General features: G+C 40.6%; 1 protein-coding gene across 1 annotated transcript; it reads left to right on the top strand.

Moving 5' to 3' along the window:
- The first annotated feature begins 203 nt into the window (after positions 1 to 203).
- ACADL (acyl-CoA dehydrogenase long chain) lies at positions 204 to 17,797 on the top strand. Its single transcript, XM_076342117.1, has 11 exons — positions 204 to 312; positions 2,599 to 2,760; positions 5,072 to 5,209; positions 5,661 to 5,825; positions 6,794 to 6,860; positions 8,143 to 8,307; positions 8,990 to 9,091; positions 10,327 to 10,440; positions 12,615 to 12,742; positions 15,012 to 15,098; positions 16,939 to 17,797. Exons 1-11 carry the CDS (start codon positions 239 to 241, stop codon positions 17,030 to 17,032), a joined length of 1,296 nt encoding a protein of 431 aa, XP_076198232.1. The 5' UTR covers positions 204 to 238; the 3' UTR covers positions 17,033 to 17,797.
- The last annotated feature ends 101 nt before the right edge of the window (positions 17,798 to 17,898 follow it).

The following is a 17,898-nucleotide window of genomic DNA, read 5'->3' on the forward strand; positions in this document are numbered from 1 at the left end:
ACTCGCCACAAAGGGCGAGCAGAGGAGCAACGCTGACAGAACCGAGAAGCTGCCACTAAACGACCCGCAAAGAAAACGATAATAACAAATAAACATGATCAACCCACAGGCCCTACAACGCGGCGCCGTTAACGGGGCTCGGATCGCGCCGCCCTCCGTCCGCCGCGGCTTTTAACGGCGGTGCGGTGCCGCCCCGCCCCGCCCTGTCTTGTCCCGTCCCGGCCTGCCGCGGCGCAAGATGGCGGCGCGGCTGCTCCGTCTGCGCGGGTTGTCGCGGGCCGCCAGCCCTCGGCCCTTCTCTGCTCAGGCCAGGTTAGCAGGGTGGGGGGTCGGCGTTGGTGGGCATCGCCAGGGTAGGAGGTTGAGGCGCGGGTGCGGAGGCGGGTGTGCGCCGGGCAGGGCGGGGGCTACCCGGGCGCCTGCGTGTCGGGGCGCCGCCGGGGCCCACCGTGAGGGTGGGCGTGCATGTGTCCCTGCGCTTGGGCCCGTAAGGGGGTGTATGCGTTTGTCCATCTGCGTGGGGGTGGGTGCGTACGTGTTCATGGGGTTACACACGCTATATGTGCACATAGATATCCATATCTATATGAATATATATATATGTGGTGAGTGTACGGACCTATGTATATATTTGGAGGGGTAAGGTGTGCTCTGGATATGTGTGGCGACAAGGTTATACGCACGGGCGTATATGTATATATAGGCGTGTGTGTATATGTGTGCGCCTGTGCTCCCATTGCGGGAGGCAGCTGGGGTCTGGGTGAGCGGCTGGTGCCTGGCAGGTTTGGGAGCCCGCTGAGTGCCCTGGGCAGCGGTCTGTGCCCGGCCGTTTTGGGAGCCTGCTGAGCCCCCTGTCCCCGGCAGGTTTGGGAGCCCCCTGGGCTGTGGCCTGGGCCCGACAGGTCTGGGAGCCCACCGAGTGCCCTGTGCCTGGCAGGTCTGGGAGCTCCCGTGCGTCCCCATGATGGGACTGACCTTTCCTCCACTTCCCGTCCACGCTGGGGAGACGCTGAGTCCCATGGTGGCAGCAGGCCATGGGACAGATGCGTCCTTGCCCGCGCACCCGCAGGCCTGTGGCAGCAGGACGCTTGGGCTCGGGGAAGGGGGTTTTCGCGGAGCAGAAACGTAGGAGCGTGCTTATGCCTCCTCTGACCTTCGAGTTGTGTCTCCTAGGGCTGTGGTTGGTGTGAAGGAGCAGCCTGGCTCTTCCCTGTGTGCCATGTGGGCTGTGAGCTGCAATTAAACAAAAGGGTGGTCTTAAATAAAGCTCAATATCGTCTTAAACAGCTTTAAAAATAAGGTGGAGCTTTTGGGAGAGTCAGTGTGTGCCTAGCACAGGAAGCCTGTGTTTGAGAGTACAAAATATTGAACAAGCAAGTTGCAGCAGCCCATTTCTTCCAAATATTACTAGAAGTAAATAGAGTCTATGTTTCAGGGGCATCTAATCTTTTGCACCAGGAAGAGCATGAATAACTTCATGTGGCAGTAAATAAAGACCTTTGTCTCTGTAATGGAGCAAATAAGCGTATGCTCAGCTCAGCTAAGCTCTGTGGGACTACGTACAACTACTGTGCTGTGCTGAGGAACTGAGGAGAGATGAACAAAATAGTTTGAGAAAGGAACAGTAAAAGCCTTTTCCATTTAATATAGCTCAGCTCTGTATTTATAATTTCTGATGTTTTGTGGCAATAAAATAAAAGCAAGTCAAAGAACCCAATGCGCAAATATAAGAAGGGAATTTTCATTTCAGCCCTAAAGTATCCTTGACACTCTAAATCCCTACAAAAGCTTTAAACCCTTCCTTGTTATTTTGTAATTATACTTTCCATGTGGTTTCAACTACTGACGTTTACCACTGTTTCGGTTTTTATTTTTTGTTAAAGAAGCATTTTATTTTTACGTATGTTTTTATCAGAGTTTTGGAAGGATTAGCCTTCCTGTACAACAAAAATACTGAAAGTTAGAAGGAATTAGAAAGTATTATTTTCAAGGTTAGAACTATGCAGATATATGTGAAAATGCATATATAATATCTATATATGCTATAATATGGCCCTCAAAGTGTGCAAATCTATGTTGTACTCGCTTTTATTTTGAGTGCGTGAATTTTCAGTGTCATGGATTTGCAATATTGGGGCTTTTGGGGGCATGTACAGAATGAACAAAACCCACAAAAAAGTTTACTTGTTCAAAAAGTTACCTCCTCAGTTTAAATTGAGCTGAATTGCATTTTGGAGGTTGTGTGGTGGGGGAAGAAGGCAGTGATGATTTTTAGCACCTCTAATGAACAAACTTTATCCTCTTACCTATGTATGTATTGTTGTTTTTATTTATTTATAAATAATATTTATTATTATTGTTTTTAATTTATTTGAAGCATTAAGGACAAACCAGTCTTGCTTTATCTCCTTTCACAGCCCAGTGAAGTACAGTGTGTTAGGTCTTCATATTTATCGTGGGTATCCTTTGGACCTAACAGTGTGCTAGACTTGGGATGTGAACTATGTTTAAGAACACAGGTGTTTTCTTTCTTTTAAAAGGGTTGTGTAAATGGGGGTGCCTGTGTCCTAACAGATGCTTTCACTTGTCTTTTTTTAGTCCTCTGCAAACTGAACAGCATGGCCCAAAGCGCCCAGAACCGTCTTCTGCTAAAAGTTTGATTGATATAGGAACTCGGAGGATCTTCTCATCAGATCATGATATCTTCAGGGAGAGTGCCAGGAAGTTCTTTCAGGAAGAAGTACTCCCTTTTCACGCAGAGTAAGATGCCTTTTAAACATTCTGGTTTGCCAAATAATATGCATTTTTCCCCAAATGCTTTTTGGGGTGTTACTCTTAATATGACAGGATAAACAGGATATTTGTTTTCATTTACAAGCTTTGTATTTCAAATTTACTCAATTAAAACAAACCTGCCTATGAAAATCATATGTGAAAAAAAATCACACATAACCAAAATTCATTGCACTCTTTGAGCTCCAGTGTAGGCAATCTGGCATCTTTGTCTTAGGCCTATGAGCAGATAAATGCAGTTTGCAGAGTTGCAGAGGAAGTATCCCTGTTTGTAGGTATTAACTCTGACGCTGATGTCTTGGGTATAGAGTTAAGGAGACAATTCAGTTGGCACGCTATTGTACTGCTGTCATCCAAAAAGCATTAACGCTGTGTCTAGGTTACGTCGCAGGAGATTTTGTAAATACAGTACACATAGGATGGTAAGCTGGATTATGTATTACCAAGAAACTTGCACAAAATATCTTTGTTTAAATTTCTGTCTTTTCTTGCTTCTATGGAAATACATGTGGTCTTACATTGAACTAGAGCTGGAGGGTGTTTTTCACCCTTATTTTAGCTATGTCGAATCGCGTTATAGTTGGAGAAAGAAAAGAAATGAACTCAGAACATGTTTTTGAGCAGAAAGCGTTAAGCTGCAGTAGTGTCTTAAGCAATTTTTACTTTACTTGAAAAACATTTCTGCAAAAACACTGGGGGGTGGTGAAGGGCTTATTCTTAAATCGCGCTGCTAGATGAGTTTCCTGATGCAGTTCACAGTGTGTATCCACAAACAGTTGAGATGGCACAATTGAGTGGGTGGGGTGTTGTGGCTCTGGGGCAGAAATGAACAGCGGGAGGCAATGGAAACAGCTTACATCAGGGTTGTTGCCAACTATTTTTTTCATCCTCAAACCATGACCTCAAAGTAGTATGTTTTTCCACTGTACAGTCATATTCTGTCCACAAAACGAGATGTTTTCCCTCATCTTTTGTTAGAATGACTTCTAGCACAGGTTTGTGAACAGGTACTGGCTCTGCTCGAGGTTACTGAAGATCCTGTTTGCTAGCTTGCTGACACAACTATTTCCTAGAGACTGGAACAAGTTGGACTTAAGTTCTTCCATCACTTCAGTGACCTATGAACCATTTTGTTCTCACACCTTTCACGTAAACAGGCTTCAGGCATAGTATATTAATTGGCTGGGCTGATGTGAAGAGACAAGTGTGGCATCGGTGAATGCAATTGTGGATTATTGTGAGGAGGAGAAGCTTTCGTGATGGGTGAAGTAGACATGAATGGCCCTGAAGGGGGGGGGGAGAAGCAAAGATGGTCATGAGAGAGATTTGTTTAAGATTTCCAGTGTAGGAGCGAAAGCTCTGGGAATGAGCTTGGAAGTGTAGGATAAGGTACCTGATTAACTGTGGATAGAATGCTGTGGTATAGCTCTGCTGCACACAGGTGTGTCAGAGGAGTGTCTCTGATCTAATCTATCTACCATATAATTTTAAAATTGTGGTTTAAAAAAAAAGATAAAAAAAAAAGCTATGCTGTGCCATTAATGGCCATCCAACTTTCTATTGAGTTGGCAAACTCCATAGAGAGGCACTGTTTTTTCCAAGAATAAGTGATTCCTGTGGTGTTGAAGTCTGCAAACTGTCAGCAGATAAGCCTCAACTATCTATTTACAAACTTGAAACGACCTTACAGCAGTAGTTTACCAAGATACTTGGTAATAAGTTCACAGGGACCGATTTTTATGTAAAAGTTACTAATGTGTTAATGCTTCATTCTTATAAAGCAGTTGTCATTGGTAGAGTTGAAATCTTTCACATAAAATACTGATGTGTTACACCCATTTTGTATGTGGGGAAAATGGAATGTCAGGAAGATAAAGACCTGCTTGTAATTATCCAGATGGTTGTGGCTAGATGTCCTAAATCCTGGTCTGGTACTCAGACCAATAGGCAGCACTGCCTTTCATAACAAGGCTTAAAGAGATGTCAGGTTATATGTTGGAAGCAGGAGTTCAAACTTGTTACACAGTTGGTGCCCCTGTAATGCCCGTTGTATCTGTGGACTTGAAGAATAGAAAACCTATTATTAAGCTACCGCTTCTTAGCTGGGAAATATAGTTGTCTATGTACCCTACACATTGTGTGTTGAGGAGACCGAAAGTATCTTCCTGTGCAGTGAAACCTGGCTGCAGGTGCTCTAGTGTGAAGCAGCAGCCATGACAAATAAACAGTAGCACATGGGGGGATTTAATGCATGACTCTTCTTGTGTTCATTTTGCAGATGGGAGAAGGATGGCCAGGTGAGCAGGGAGCTCTGGGAAAAGGCTGGACAGCAGGGTTTGCTGGGTGTTGCTATCGCTGAAAAACATGGTGGCATTGGAGCGGATATTCTCTCTTCAGCTGTGGTCTGGGAGGAGCAGTAAGTACTAGATGCTTCAGGAAGAATTTCAGTAATATTATCAAGAGACTGTATGTTTTTCCATAAGATGGTCCTCATTGTGGAATATGTTTGCTTACAGAAAATGGTGTTATCTTTCTCATGGAAAGGATAGTTTAGACATACGTAAATCCCTCCTCTTTTAAGTATTCAGGACGATTCTTTAGGTTACAAATGTCATTGTGCTCCATTGTTAGGACTTTGTGACTGGGGGAAGCATTTTAGTTAGTCTGGTAGGTTGTATGGTCATTTGGCTGTGAAAGTACATTCTATAAATAACAGTACAAGTGCCACAAGCTCAGATTATGTCTGAGACATCTGTATGGTGGGCCTTTCTTCATTGTTGGGTCTCTTGTAACTGTGTAAAGTTCAGTGTTTAAATCTTTGTAGTACTCTGAAATTTCTTCTTCCCCCCCCCCCCCCTCTCCCCAAGGATGTATGTTAACTGTACTGGCCCAGGATTCAGCCTCCATTCAGATATAGTTATGCCGTACATTGCAAACTATGGCTCTGAAGAACAGATTAAACACTTCATCCCTGAAATGGTTGCAGGCAAGTGTATTGGAGCTATCGCCATGACAGAACCTGGGGCTGGCAGGTAAGCTAAATACTGAAACAATGGTCTTAAATCAGTAGACAGCACATAATGTTTTCAGTGGAAAAAATTCCTGACCCTCCTGGTTATATGGTCATCTTAGTGACTAGACAGTATCCTAGATTAGGTAGTACCTCAAAAACAACTGTTACTTATAGATTACTTTATTACAGCTTTGTCATTTCAAGATACTTGCTCAGAATCCATTTCAATATCATCCCACTGTGGGCAAATGCGCTTTGTATTTGCTTTTATGGTCCGAGTTTATAGCTACTAACTTGCTTGTCATGTGAACACACTTTTAATATGAAACGTAGTCAGGAGAAAATTACATGCCTTGATAAAGAGGGCTTGACTTTACTATTAGCTTTTGTTGTGGAACAGATCACCTTATTTTCTTTCCTCTGAATCATTTCAAACAAAGAAATGTCCCTCCTTGCCCATCATTATTATTGAAGGGCAGACAGCACATGTTTGGAGTAAACACAGCTGATCTGGCCAGTTTCTGAAACAGAGAGGAACAGGTGAAGAGCAAAACCTGTTGGTGTCATGCTTCTACAGATGGTGGATGTTGCCAGTGGCTTTTTACAGAGCCTCCTCATCAGGGTTGAGCCTGCTTAGAGGATGTGGTTTTGTCTGGCATTTGTCATCTAAGGCATGTTGACATAAGGGGATGCTGACCTGTTGGTGTCAGTGCTTGTATTACACCACCTTCCACAAGCAGATACATTAAAATGGGACCTTACGCTCTTGTACAATTGCATAGATTTATCATCCCTTGCTACAGCATGCTTGTGGTTTCTGTTATGCTCTCGGCTTTTTCACCATGTTTCATTATCCTCGTATGCATTTGCACTGAACCTGTGCCTGGCCAGTATAAAATCTACCTTATTTTATACTGGGTAGAATTCAAGATACAAATTGCAGCTTCTGGAATGGTTTCTTGAAGGACCTTTTGAATTTCATTTTAGTGACTTGCAGGGAATACGAACATATGCAAAAAAGGATGGAAGTGACTGGATTCTTAATGGGAGCAAGGTAAGTGAACAGACATATGCCGCTCATAGGCTTTGGGAACTGAATGCATTTAGACAGTGAAGGATGTACACCACTATTAATATCTCCCCCCAGTCCTTTCACTTTTGTTTTTTTGTGGGTTATGTTGTGTTGGTTCCCCCCCCCCCCCCCCAGTTACTTTTTTTAATAGGACTTAAGATATTTCTGTTGCTGGCAATTTACGGACCAATTTATAGAAGGGCTTGAGTAGGTTCTTTTTGTAGCTTTTAAATAACCCTATCAAAAGGTCTGTTTTCCCTTAAACTGGGAAGAAAAGGGGGGGGAAGTCCTGCATAGTATAAGCAGGACCAGGGCTGTTTTTTAGTACCGCGGTTGAACAACAAAATATATATACTACCACTGTGAAATCTTCTGTGGCCTGAGTAAAAACTTGGGTTGCCACAATGCAAGCTGTGGAATCTTTATTCAGGAGCCTGCTGGTCATGTTAGGAGAAGAAAAATGAACTGCATCAGATGCTCTGTGTGTGTTGTCAAGCTGTTGCAAAGCTGGCAGCATTAACCTCTTCTTCCGTTACCGTAATAAAAAAGCAAGAAGGCAGAAATAAAGTGTTCAAACGGAAGTGTGGGCTCCACAGGGTTTTTTTAAAGCTGTGAAATGTCTTAATCTTCTTTGTCCCCCACCTTCTTTTGTACTCCTGTTGGTAACATGGTACTGATAGAGACTTCTGGCCTTAGCAGAATTTCAAGCGGTGAGAATGTGTGCAAGCAGATATGTACGTGCAGGTGTTCAAAAGGATACTTGCCCATGCTGCACAGTTGAAGTCAAGCAGGACAGATAGCTCATTTCTTTTGCTGGAGTTAAGATGGATCATTTTGGCAGGTTCATGCGTCATTTTACAGGATTATAGTAAGCAGTTATGACAAGAAGCCATTGATAGTTTTGCATGTTATACCTTGCTAGTTTAACTTCTAGAAAAGAGAACCTCTGTGTTCATTTAATAACATTTGACACCATATTCCTTCTTTATCATGGGACAGACAAAAGAAACAGATCTCTGCGTTCTTTAACTTCACGCTTCTGACCCACACAATACTGCTCAAACTAATTCCTACTTTAATAGACCTTGTTCCAAAACACTTAATTCAGAAGGCTTAAAGCTTAAGATTCTTCTGGACGCTTAAACCTTGCCTTTCAGTTCACCTGTGAAAGTGTCAATGCAATTTTTCTTTCTGCTGCTTGATGATCTCTTCTAACTTCTGTCCACCTAGCTCGTTGCTTTATTCCAAGTTGCATTTTTTACAGGTATTCATCACTAATGGTTGGATGAGCGATGTAGTGATTGTGGTAGCAGTTACAAACCGGGAGGCCCGATCTCCTGCTCATGGGATCAGCCTTTTTCTGGTGGAAAATGGAACAAAAGGTTTCATCAAAGGACGCAAGCTGAACAAAATTGGCCTGAAAGCTCAAGTGAGTTCATACAACCCCTAACACGTAATAGGCTTGGAGGAAGTCTAAAACCACTTAATGCCTGGCATTAGCTAAATAAATATAAAATGGAACTGTGGTGCTATTCTAGTTCTTAGGCTTTAGAGCACAAACGATATACATGCAAAGTATGTATGCTGAGTTTGCCTATGGAAGTCTGAAGCATGTGATGTGCAAGGAGAGGCTGAGGAAGCTGGATTTCTTCACTCTGAAGAAGCCTGGAAGGACAGCATCTTATTGGTGTCTTTAGCTACCTAATGGTTGGCTGTAGAGATGGTGGAGCCAGATTCTTCTTAGAGGAGCACAGTGAAAGGGACAGTGGCAAGGGACACAAGTTACCTACTTAGAATTTTCCTTAATGTATTAAGAAAAAAATTCACCATAAAAGTGATCAGATACTGGAACAGGGGCCGAGAGAGGTCGTGGAGCCTTCATCTTTGGAGCTTTGGAAAGCATAACTGGACAAGGCCCTCAGCTGCTTACTTTGCTGGAGCTGCTTTGAGTAGGAGATAAACTAGATGACCTCTGGAGGACCCTTCCAACCTAAATGATTCTATGATTTCAAGTTAAAGTGTACAACAGCAAGAAAAAAATGGGACAAAAGAAGTGGAATGAAGAGTTGAGAATGTCAGGCTATAAACTGTTGCATTTAAAATCCTGTTAGGACACAGCAGAGCTGTTTTTTGAAGATGTGCGGTTGCCAGCCAGTGCCTTGCTTGGAAAAGAGAACAAAGGCTTCTATTATCTGATGGCAGAGCTCCCTCAGGTAAGAGGAACGTGAGTGTTTGCTGTCTGTAGGAAGAATACAGAGATGATTCTTGTCATTGCAAGAATCTGCCTTAGTCTTGAAGATTATGTATCATGGGGAGCCACCTTGGGCTCAGAATCTGGATGTCTGTAGGCAACATTGTGTTGACACTGCTGCTTTTTAACTGAAGTACACAGTTCCTAGTGCTAAAAGTGCAATTTTTTGGGTATTGGTAAAAATGTTGATATCCCACCATCTCTTAATCAACAACCCAGCTATTGAAGAACCTGAGCTTAGGGTAGTGTATTTAAAAGAACATACCACAGTTTTCTTGTATACTTCTAGCATGGAACGACTTTGCTTAGTAAATTAAATATAGCTTGGAGGTCTTTGCATTTGGCATTCTCTTTAAAGAAACAAGCAAGCACTGCTGTTCTAGCTCATCTACCAGTAGAAGCCTATTAAAGATAGAAGGAACTCTTTCTTTGTCCGTACAGCAAAGTAAAGAAATTGTTTAGTTGCCAAAATACCTTGCTAGTGGAAATAACAGTTTACGACTTAGTTTATGAAGCTTTAGAATTATTTGGGAGGACAAAGAGGCAATGTGGTTTTTCAAAACATGACTGTGCTTTGTCAAAACTACGCGTTTGCCTCATCTGGTAGGGATCATGTTTATTTAATTTTATACTGTGAGTAAATACAAAACCTGATCAAAGGAAATCTTTTACTGCTTTAAAGAAATAGATGCACTCACGAACAGGTTCAATGTGATGCATCAGATGATTTCAATGATGGTAGAAGTAATTGTTCTGTACTTAGTTTCTGTTTTTCAACATGCTATGAGAAAGGAAAAAACAGCTGGGTTTTTTTGTAGGTTTTGTCTTTCTAGAGGTGTGCTATTGAAATTGTTAAATACAGTTGTTGTTTAAACTGAGCAGTGAAAACCAATAATTGAAACAGAATTTGATGTGAATTTTTCAGTCAGTAAGAGTTCTGTGGTTGATTTGTAGCTTTTTTTTGAGTCATTGTGATAGAACATTACCTTGGAAAAGACTTAAAAGGGAGCTTCAGGCAGCAAGGCATTTGTCCCACTCATTAATTTCAGTAATGCAGTGTGTCTGGTTTGATACTTAGTGTGACTTCTGCCCCCCTTCCTTAATGAACAACACTGAACATCTGTGTCCCAATTGTGCATCTGATACAGACAAATGTAGGACTAATTCAACTGGATTCCGTAATTTGTGTTTCAAAAGGAAAGACTGCTAATTGCTGATGTGGCTCTTGCCAGTTGTGAATTCATGTTTGAAGAGACAAGGAATTATGTGAAGCAAAGAAAAGCTTTTGGGAAGACAATTGCACACTTGCAGGTGAGTTTGAACTGAGAGACTTGTATACAGATTCCAGTGTGCATTTGCTTTACATCTGTGTGTGTGAAACAGTGAGCAAATGAAAATTACTGGGCTGTTTTCAAAGGACTATTTGCACAGGTTTCACTGTTGGACTGTGGCTGTTGTTTGCCTCCATGCCCATCATTCATTTTTGAAAAACAGAAATAATAAAAAAACCCAACATCACAAAAGCCTTAATGCATGTATTTTATGATTCAGTTAGATACCTCCCAGCAGTGCTACTTTTGGCAGTGAAATATGCAGGCAGAAACTACTGGCTTTTTGCTGCTGATGAAGAAAAATTATCTTGGTGCTCTTAGGCTTGCATTTTACTGTCAGAGGTCCTAATCACAGGGTCTATTACACCTGCATATATTTCTATATCTGCCTGGAATCCTGCAGACTACAGAAGAGCTTGGTACATGTGCAGGTACTGTGTTCTTCTGCACATAATGCATTGCAGAAAAATGAACTTGGAGGCTGATGCTGCTGGGGGCTCCCAGGCAGTGACCTTGCTGCCTGAATGCCTGCAGAGGCGTTTGTATTCAGCTTTATGGGTATTGTAATGAAATTCCTCAGCTACCAGCTAGCTGGGTATTTAAGTGACTGCATATAAAACTGTTGGATCATTCTCTGTGAGCACACCTCACTCCTGACAGTGGTAGTTAATTGTGTTTTGAGACGTTTATGCCTACACTCTTTAGTTGCAGTCATAAAACAGATGTCGCTTTCCACAGTATTGCGATGTTACAATTTTCCTGAAAACCACATTAGCTGTTAGGGCTGAAGCAGACCAACCTCCTGCATGTTTGGTTTATAGGATAGAAGTGGTGCATATGGGTTACAGGACAGTGGCCACCTCTTTTTTTATATGCTTTTGAAATAATTAAAAAAAATCAATTTCAAAGTCTTGAGACTTACTTTGTCAAAATCAAATCTCTAGTTGTTGTGAATAGCAGCAGAATTAGACCCTTTAGAGGCTGGAATGCTAGGTATCTTTCAGGAAATCATGATCATCATCTGTTTTTAAAGTTAACATTCAGAAATCCATAATTCCAGATGGAATTTAGTGTGTGCAGTGTGCAGCTTTAACAAAAGAAACACCTACATGAAAAGAAGGTGAAATGTAAGGGATGCTTCCTAATTGTAGTAGTTCACTGTGCAGAGACTGCCAAAATAATCTTTTTTTTTAGGCTAACCCACTGCCAACCACCAGGTGGCCAATAAACTTCATACAGTATATTATTTTTGCCAAAATAATCCATTCTTGCATACCTTTTCAGTTTCCTTTTTGTTGCTGATGACTAGAATGTGCATATAATCAAAAATCCTTTCTAATTAGAGCTCTGCCTTGCCTAATTCATTTAGTCATGCCACATTACAGTGTTTGAAATCAGACCTTTTCTTTGTAATAATAGTAGACTGCTCAATTATATTGTCAAGAGAAGCAAGAAGACTTTGTATATACAATTTTAGAACTGAGATCAGAAAAAACTTTTGTTTCTGGGTGCTGCATTTATCCCCTCCCTACCAGAATTACAAGAAGACAGTCAAATGCTTGCCTGGTCTGGTTTTGTATAACCTTAGCGATGGATTTTACCTCTTCTATCTAGAAACTTTACCAATGTGACAGAACTGTGTTGGAAAACTTTCTGATAGTTAGTCTAAAATTTCCTTTGGTTTTGCTTGTGTCTCTTTGCATATCGCTTAAGCTCTGAAGAACTGAATACATAGAAAAATGCATCCAATGGATGATGAAATGTTATTAATAACTGGGGAGATTAGTGGCTCTACAGGATGAAAGGACATTCCCCCACAAGAGGTAGCTGAGAGTGACAGAGCACCCAGTGCCTCCTACTCTGTGCTCTCTAGGAATTTATGTTTTCAGGCTCTTGGGGGTTTTTCTCTTAAGGTCATGTTTTGAGTTGGTTTGAGAAGTAAAGGACAGTAATTTTCTGTAATGAGATTGGTAAAGATATAATTGTATGGCAAGTAAGTTGTCTTCCGATGTACAGAGCCAAAGTTGTTTGAAATAGTGATTTCTAACAGAAATCCTTTTAGAAAACGCTCCATTTTCAACTTCAAATATCACTGAAACTGTACTACTTCTGCTCTTTCTTTCCTCTGCCTCCTCTATCCACTTCCAAAATAAGACGGTACAGCACAAGTTGGCAGAAATGAAAACGCAGATTTGTGTGGGCCGAGCTTTTATGGACAACTGTTTGCAGCTGCATGCAGATAAACGTCTGGACTCCCCCACAGCTTCTATGGCAAAGTATTGGTATGTGGTTAAAGTCGTTTGGAAGTGTTACTTGCATGATCTTGACAGGAGTCTAATGATAAAAACACTGAACTGTTCAGATCTAATGAAAAGATAAAATTACTGTCTGATTAATAACAACATTGTCAGCTTCTAACAAAGACCACTAGTTTTAACATTGTTACATTGTTACATTGAAAACCAGTGTTGGTTAAACAGATCAATTTCAAAATAATAGCATACTTTTAAAATAGGCTTCCATTAATAACAAGATCGGGACTCAGCTTTAGATTCAAGTAAAAGTGGGTACTTCATTGGTATTTAGACAAAGATTTACATTTTACTGTAGCAAATTGTTGTTGGGTGTGTTTTTGGTTTTGTTTTGTTTGTTTTTTTAATGGGGAGTGTTTGCTTTTTTTTAAAAGCATAGGTTTATTTAAGCTCATATGATACTTTTTAGTTAGTGTTACTTAGCAATAGCTGTTTGGCCCAGCCAGTTTTTGAAGCTATCTGGTTTTGGGAAGAAATAGTTGGCTACAGCTATTGTTGTAACTGAGACTAAACAGTGCTTTCCTTTATTGGCCAGAACTCCTCTTCCCTCTCCCTGTATTTGGTGGTGTTATCTGTTAACTTAGGTTTAACCAGAGAAAGCTGGATGAGTAGAAGCATCTAAGATAGTGGCACATGAATTTGTATAGTTACATTTTGCTTGCAAAGATGGGAGAAAAAAACACATCAGACATGAACAAATAATTTTATGGAAGATGCATAGGTTTACAGATTCTAGACTTTTAAAAATAAGTGTAGAGGAAATGAGCGGAGAATACTAAGGGAATCCAGAGAGAATATTTACAATGAAAGGAAGGATTTTGATTGAGTGCTATTCCTGGCACTGATTACCTAGACGTACCAGGTACATAAGCAGAGGCATTCAGTTTTGAGGAGGAGGAAACAACTAGTGCCAGCTCAGATGTAGACGTACCTCCTCAACAAATTTCCCCAAGCGAGGCATTTGAAACTACCCTACCCTTCCAAATGTTAGTGCCACACTTTGTTGTGGATTTCCCCTTTTCCTAATGGAGTCCCTGTGGCTCCCTTCCATAAAACTCTTCTTACATGGTCTAGAAAATGCTTGAACGTAGAATTGTTTTATTCCCTACTGTTTTAGGAGACTATCTCCAGTTAATTTTGCTTCAAACCTTTTGTACAGTCAATGACTTGAGTTGAGCTTTGAAGAACTTTAAAACTTAGTTTGTGCATCTTCTTTCTGTTATCTGATGAAAGGTCTGTAGGTCTTATTTTTGTGGTGACAGGTTGTACTGTGTAGCTAAATTAATTTGAAAATATATTTAGGAAAGACAGTTGTGGTAACTCACCGTTGCAGATTTAAAGTTGGTATAATAAACTGTAAGGATTTAACTGGACAGGGTAGGGGGGTGGTTTGGAGAAAAGGACTCTCATGTTATTCCATGAGAAGCAATTGACTTGAATCATCATTTTCTTTACTTCTGTTGCCACTCAAAGTTGTGTGTTTAGGTGGTTTTCATGTCTTTCAACTTCAGCTTGAACTTCCAGTGCAGTTAAAATCCTATGGGGTCTTTCATCTAATTTTCATCAAGTGTTTGAAATAACATCAAGTACGTAGCTTTCCAAAAGCCAATACACAGGACAACTGTAAATGGTGTGTTATCTGTCATGTCCTAGAGGGAAGGTTCACAAAACAAAATGCTTTTAAAGATTATTTTTTTAAGATCATGAAATAATTGAATATTTTGCAGTGGACAATCCTGTTTAAGAATTACAGTATTTCTTAGAATTGAAAACTATAGAATCTATTGAGGAAAATAAATTATCCCCAGGTGATGGTTATATTCAAAGAGCATCTGGGGGGGGGGGGGAGCCTGTGATGCTGTTAATTGTTATAACACAGCTGGGGGATTTGTATAAGCAAAGAGACTATATCAACCTGCTTTACAAAAGAAATCTCTTGGCCTGTGAGAAAGGTAAACAAGCTTGTCTGTTTTGAAAGCTTTCCTTCTCCGAAAGCTCTTCCGTAAGGAGAACAAATCTTAAATACTGTTCAATGTAATGTATTAATTTCTTACGAATCATGTAGGAAGGAAAAAAGTCCCTCATAAGAAAGTGTTTTAATGGCCATCATTTAAGATATACAGATATATAGAGTAAAAAGTTTGGTTACATTTTTGTCTTGCTAACTTATCTGTATATCTAGTAATGTTTCACAGCATAACATCCTTCTAAAAAACAAATTTCTTTTTGACCATTTAAGGTCTTCTGATCTCCAAAACAGCATAGCTACTCAGTGTGTGCAACTGCATGGAGGATGGGGGTACATGTGGGAGTATCCAATTGCAAAGTAAGTGTAACATTTCAGACTTGAATGATGAAAGATTATCAGCAAAGTAAAATGAAGCACTTCCTTTACGTCTACTTGTCAGTTGTTTTGTGTTAGTACTGATTTACTGTTCCTTTTCCCATCATGTTTATTGAAAGGCAATCCACTGTACAGATGTCTGCAGGAAGGCTTTGTTTTGATTCTCCAAATAATTCATAAGCTGTTGAGCAATTATTACCTGTTTTTCACAAAATAGAAGTTGCTTTTCTAGAAGAAAATGTTAATTGAAAAACTAGAGAAGCAATGTAAAAATAAAAATGAGGGGAGCTAGTTTGTATGTTTTTTTCTGAAATTAAATGCATACTTATGAAGGAAAGAAAATGTTGGTCAGTCTAAATCTTTTGTTATAACACAAAATTGCCTAAGCAAGAGCATGACTGGCTACGTTCAGCTTTTTATACCTTTTTTAAATGAAAAAGCTAAGAGATTGATGTGTAGAGAGGAATTTGCCATTCCCAATTTTTTGCTTACTTTATGAATTTAGAGACATTTATGGAGGTTTTTTATGTTTCCTTGTATATGATCTGTGAAGATTTGTTTCCTTTTGTGTACATGTCATTTGCCACATTAATATAAGTAGAGCTTTTGGTGTTTGGATTTTTTCGTAAAAAAAAAAAAAAAAGGGGGGTAATCTGATAGTAGAGATGGGGAAAAACAGGACTGCTGTGCAGTTGTTATAAACAGACAACTTAAAATAATTTTTCTAACTGACTAGGTTTAGATTTTTTTATTATAAATACATTAAGAGTATGAAACATTGCTTTAGAATAACTTTTTCTTGCGTGTTTTTAGTAAGTGCAACTTTTGAGTGTTCTGCACCCTATCTTACTAAATAGGAAGGCCAGCAAGCCCTGTTCAGGGTGTCCCCGAATCCCTGCTTATCTGTGTGTGCAGTAGTTGTCCATACAGGGTTTTATTATCCCTGTAGTTCAGCAACATGCGTGTTTCCAGAGAATGCCGCATTGCTCCTGGGCTGCTCTCTGTATAATGAAGCAGAATTAAGATGGAAAAGCACACTGTCATTGTCCTGTGTGCTGTCACCAGCTGTGCATGTGCTGGGGCCAGTTCCAGCATGGGGATGGAAATGGTTTGGCTGCATGCAGCTTTTCGGCTGCTGGCCCAAATGGAGCTGGAGCTGGTGTCAGTAGGAGGCTGTAGCCAGCTGATGTGAAACCAGTTGGCACTTTCTTTTCCTCCCAAGGTGTTCGAGTCCCAGCTCAAAGAAAGAACTGACAGCACCGTTAGCAGTCCTCTTTGACAGGATCAGACAGGCCAGGGCATTACAGCAAATTACCATGATAACTATCAGTTTGGCTCTGCAGGAGTTGTTTTTTCGCAACAACGAGGCACCTGGGTCTTGCAGTTCATGCAGGCGTGCTGTTCTGCAGGATGTGTGTGGTGGGTGGATGGGTGCTTTGGTGTCTGGAGTTGAGTTAATGCTCAGGTGATGTGAGGAAAGAAGGGAACAAGAATTGGGGGGGGAAGTGGTTAAGAGTCTGGTTTTATAGAGCTTTATTTTTGTTTAATTAGGGGGGATAGTGGAGGCTTTACAATGTAAACAAAAACACAGGGAAGAGATACTGACCAAATTCCTGGTTTGGCACAGTACCTTGGAAAGGTGAAATACTATAGGTAGTTGAAACCTCTTTGGAAATGTGAACCTCTTTATAAGTGGGAATAGCACACTTTGAAAAGAGGGATCTTCAAAGATAAAACTTGGTATCTTTTTTCTTCTGATTGTATGTCCATTCTGAGGAGTTGTTTTTAATCTTTGTTTTGTTTTTTGTTCCCCCCCCCCCAGAGCTTTTGTGGATGCCCGTGTTCAGCCAATCTATGGTGGTACCAATGAAATAATGAAAGAGCTTATTGCTAGAGACATTGTCAGTGACAAGTAGGGCAGATGCTCACTACTTCAGAGAGTGTTCAAGAATCCTTTTATATTAATATACGGCATAAAATCAGACATCAGAATGTAAGTAAAAGTGATGTATCGTATTCTTTCAAGGAAGTGACACTATTTTAAAAAGTGTTAGTAACAATGGTGTGCTCATATGCAGGATATCTAATATTTAATGACCTTTCAATTTAAATATATTTGGACAACACAGTAATTCTCTGGGTTCCAAAAGTTCCGGTAGTGAAAGGCAATTTTTGTGTCTGGAACATTATGGGTAGCTTGGTCTTTCAGACTTGATGCCATTATGTTGAATCCAACCCTCGCTTTTCAGAATCAAGTCTCTTTTCCAGAGAAGCCACGTTCTTAACAAATAAACAAAAGTTGAATGTTAATATAACTTTGATATTTGTCAAGTGGAAATACAAATTCACTGTTGAAACTTTTGCTACTGTTACTATATACCTGCTTACTGCGCAGCAGCCACGTGCTGTAGGGGGAGGGAATGTATGACTGACCTCTATGTTTACATGTAACCCAGAATGCCTTATTTTAATTACTTTGGTCAAATAAATATAATAAAGCATTTCTATGCGATCTGATGGTTGTCTGCATTACTTCAAAGCCCTAGGGAGAATTGGGACACTTCATCTGTGACCATATTCACCTCAGGGCTTTGAGGGTGTTTCAATAAAGGGAAGGTGATGCTGGTGAATATTTTCAAATGTTTCCAAGTGCTTATCCCCAATAAAACCGTTAAAAAATATTTGGGTTTTTTTTTTTATTATTTATGTATGCTTCCCTCCCCCGAAGCAGGGAGCAGCACTACCCGGGGCGCTCGGCGCCGTCCCTCCTCACCGCCCCGGC

This window comes from Aptenodytes patagonicus, chromosome 6 (assembly GCF_965638725.1).
Source record: "Aptenodytes patagonicus chromosome 6, bAptPat1.pri.cur, whole genome shotgun sequence".
Lineage (NCBI taxonomy): Eukaryota > Metazoa > Chordata > Aves > Sphenisciformes > Spheniscidae > Aptenodytes > Aptenodytes patagonicus.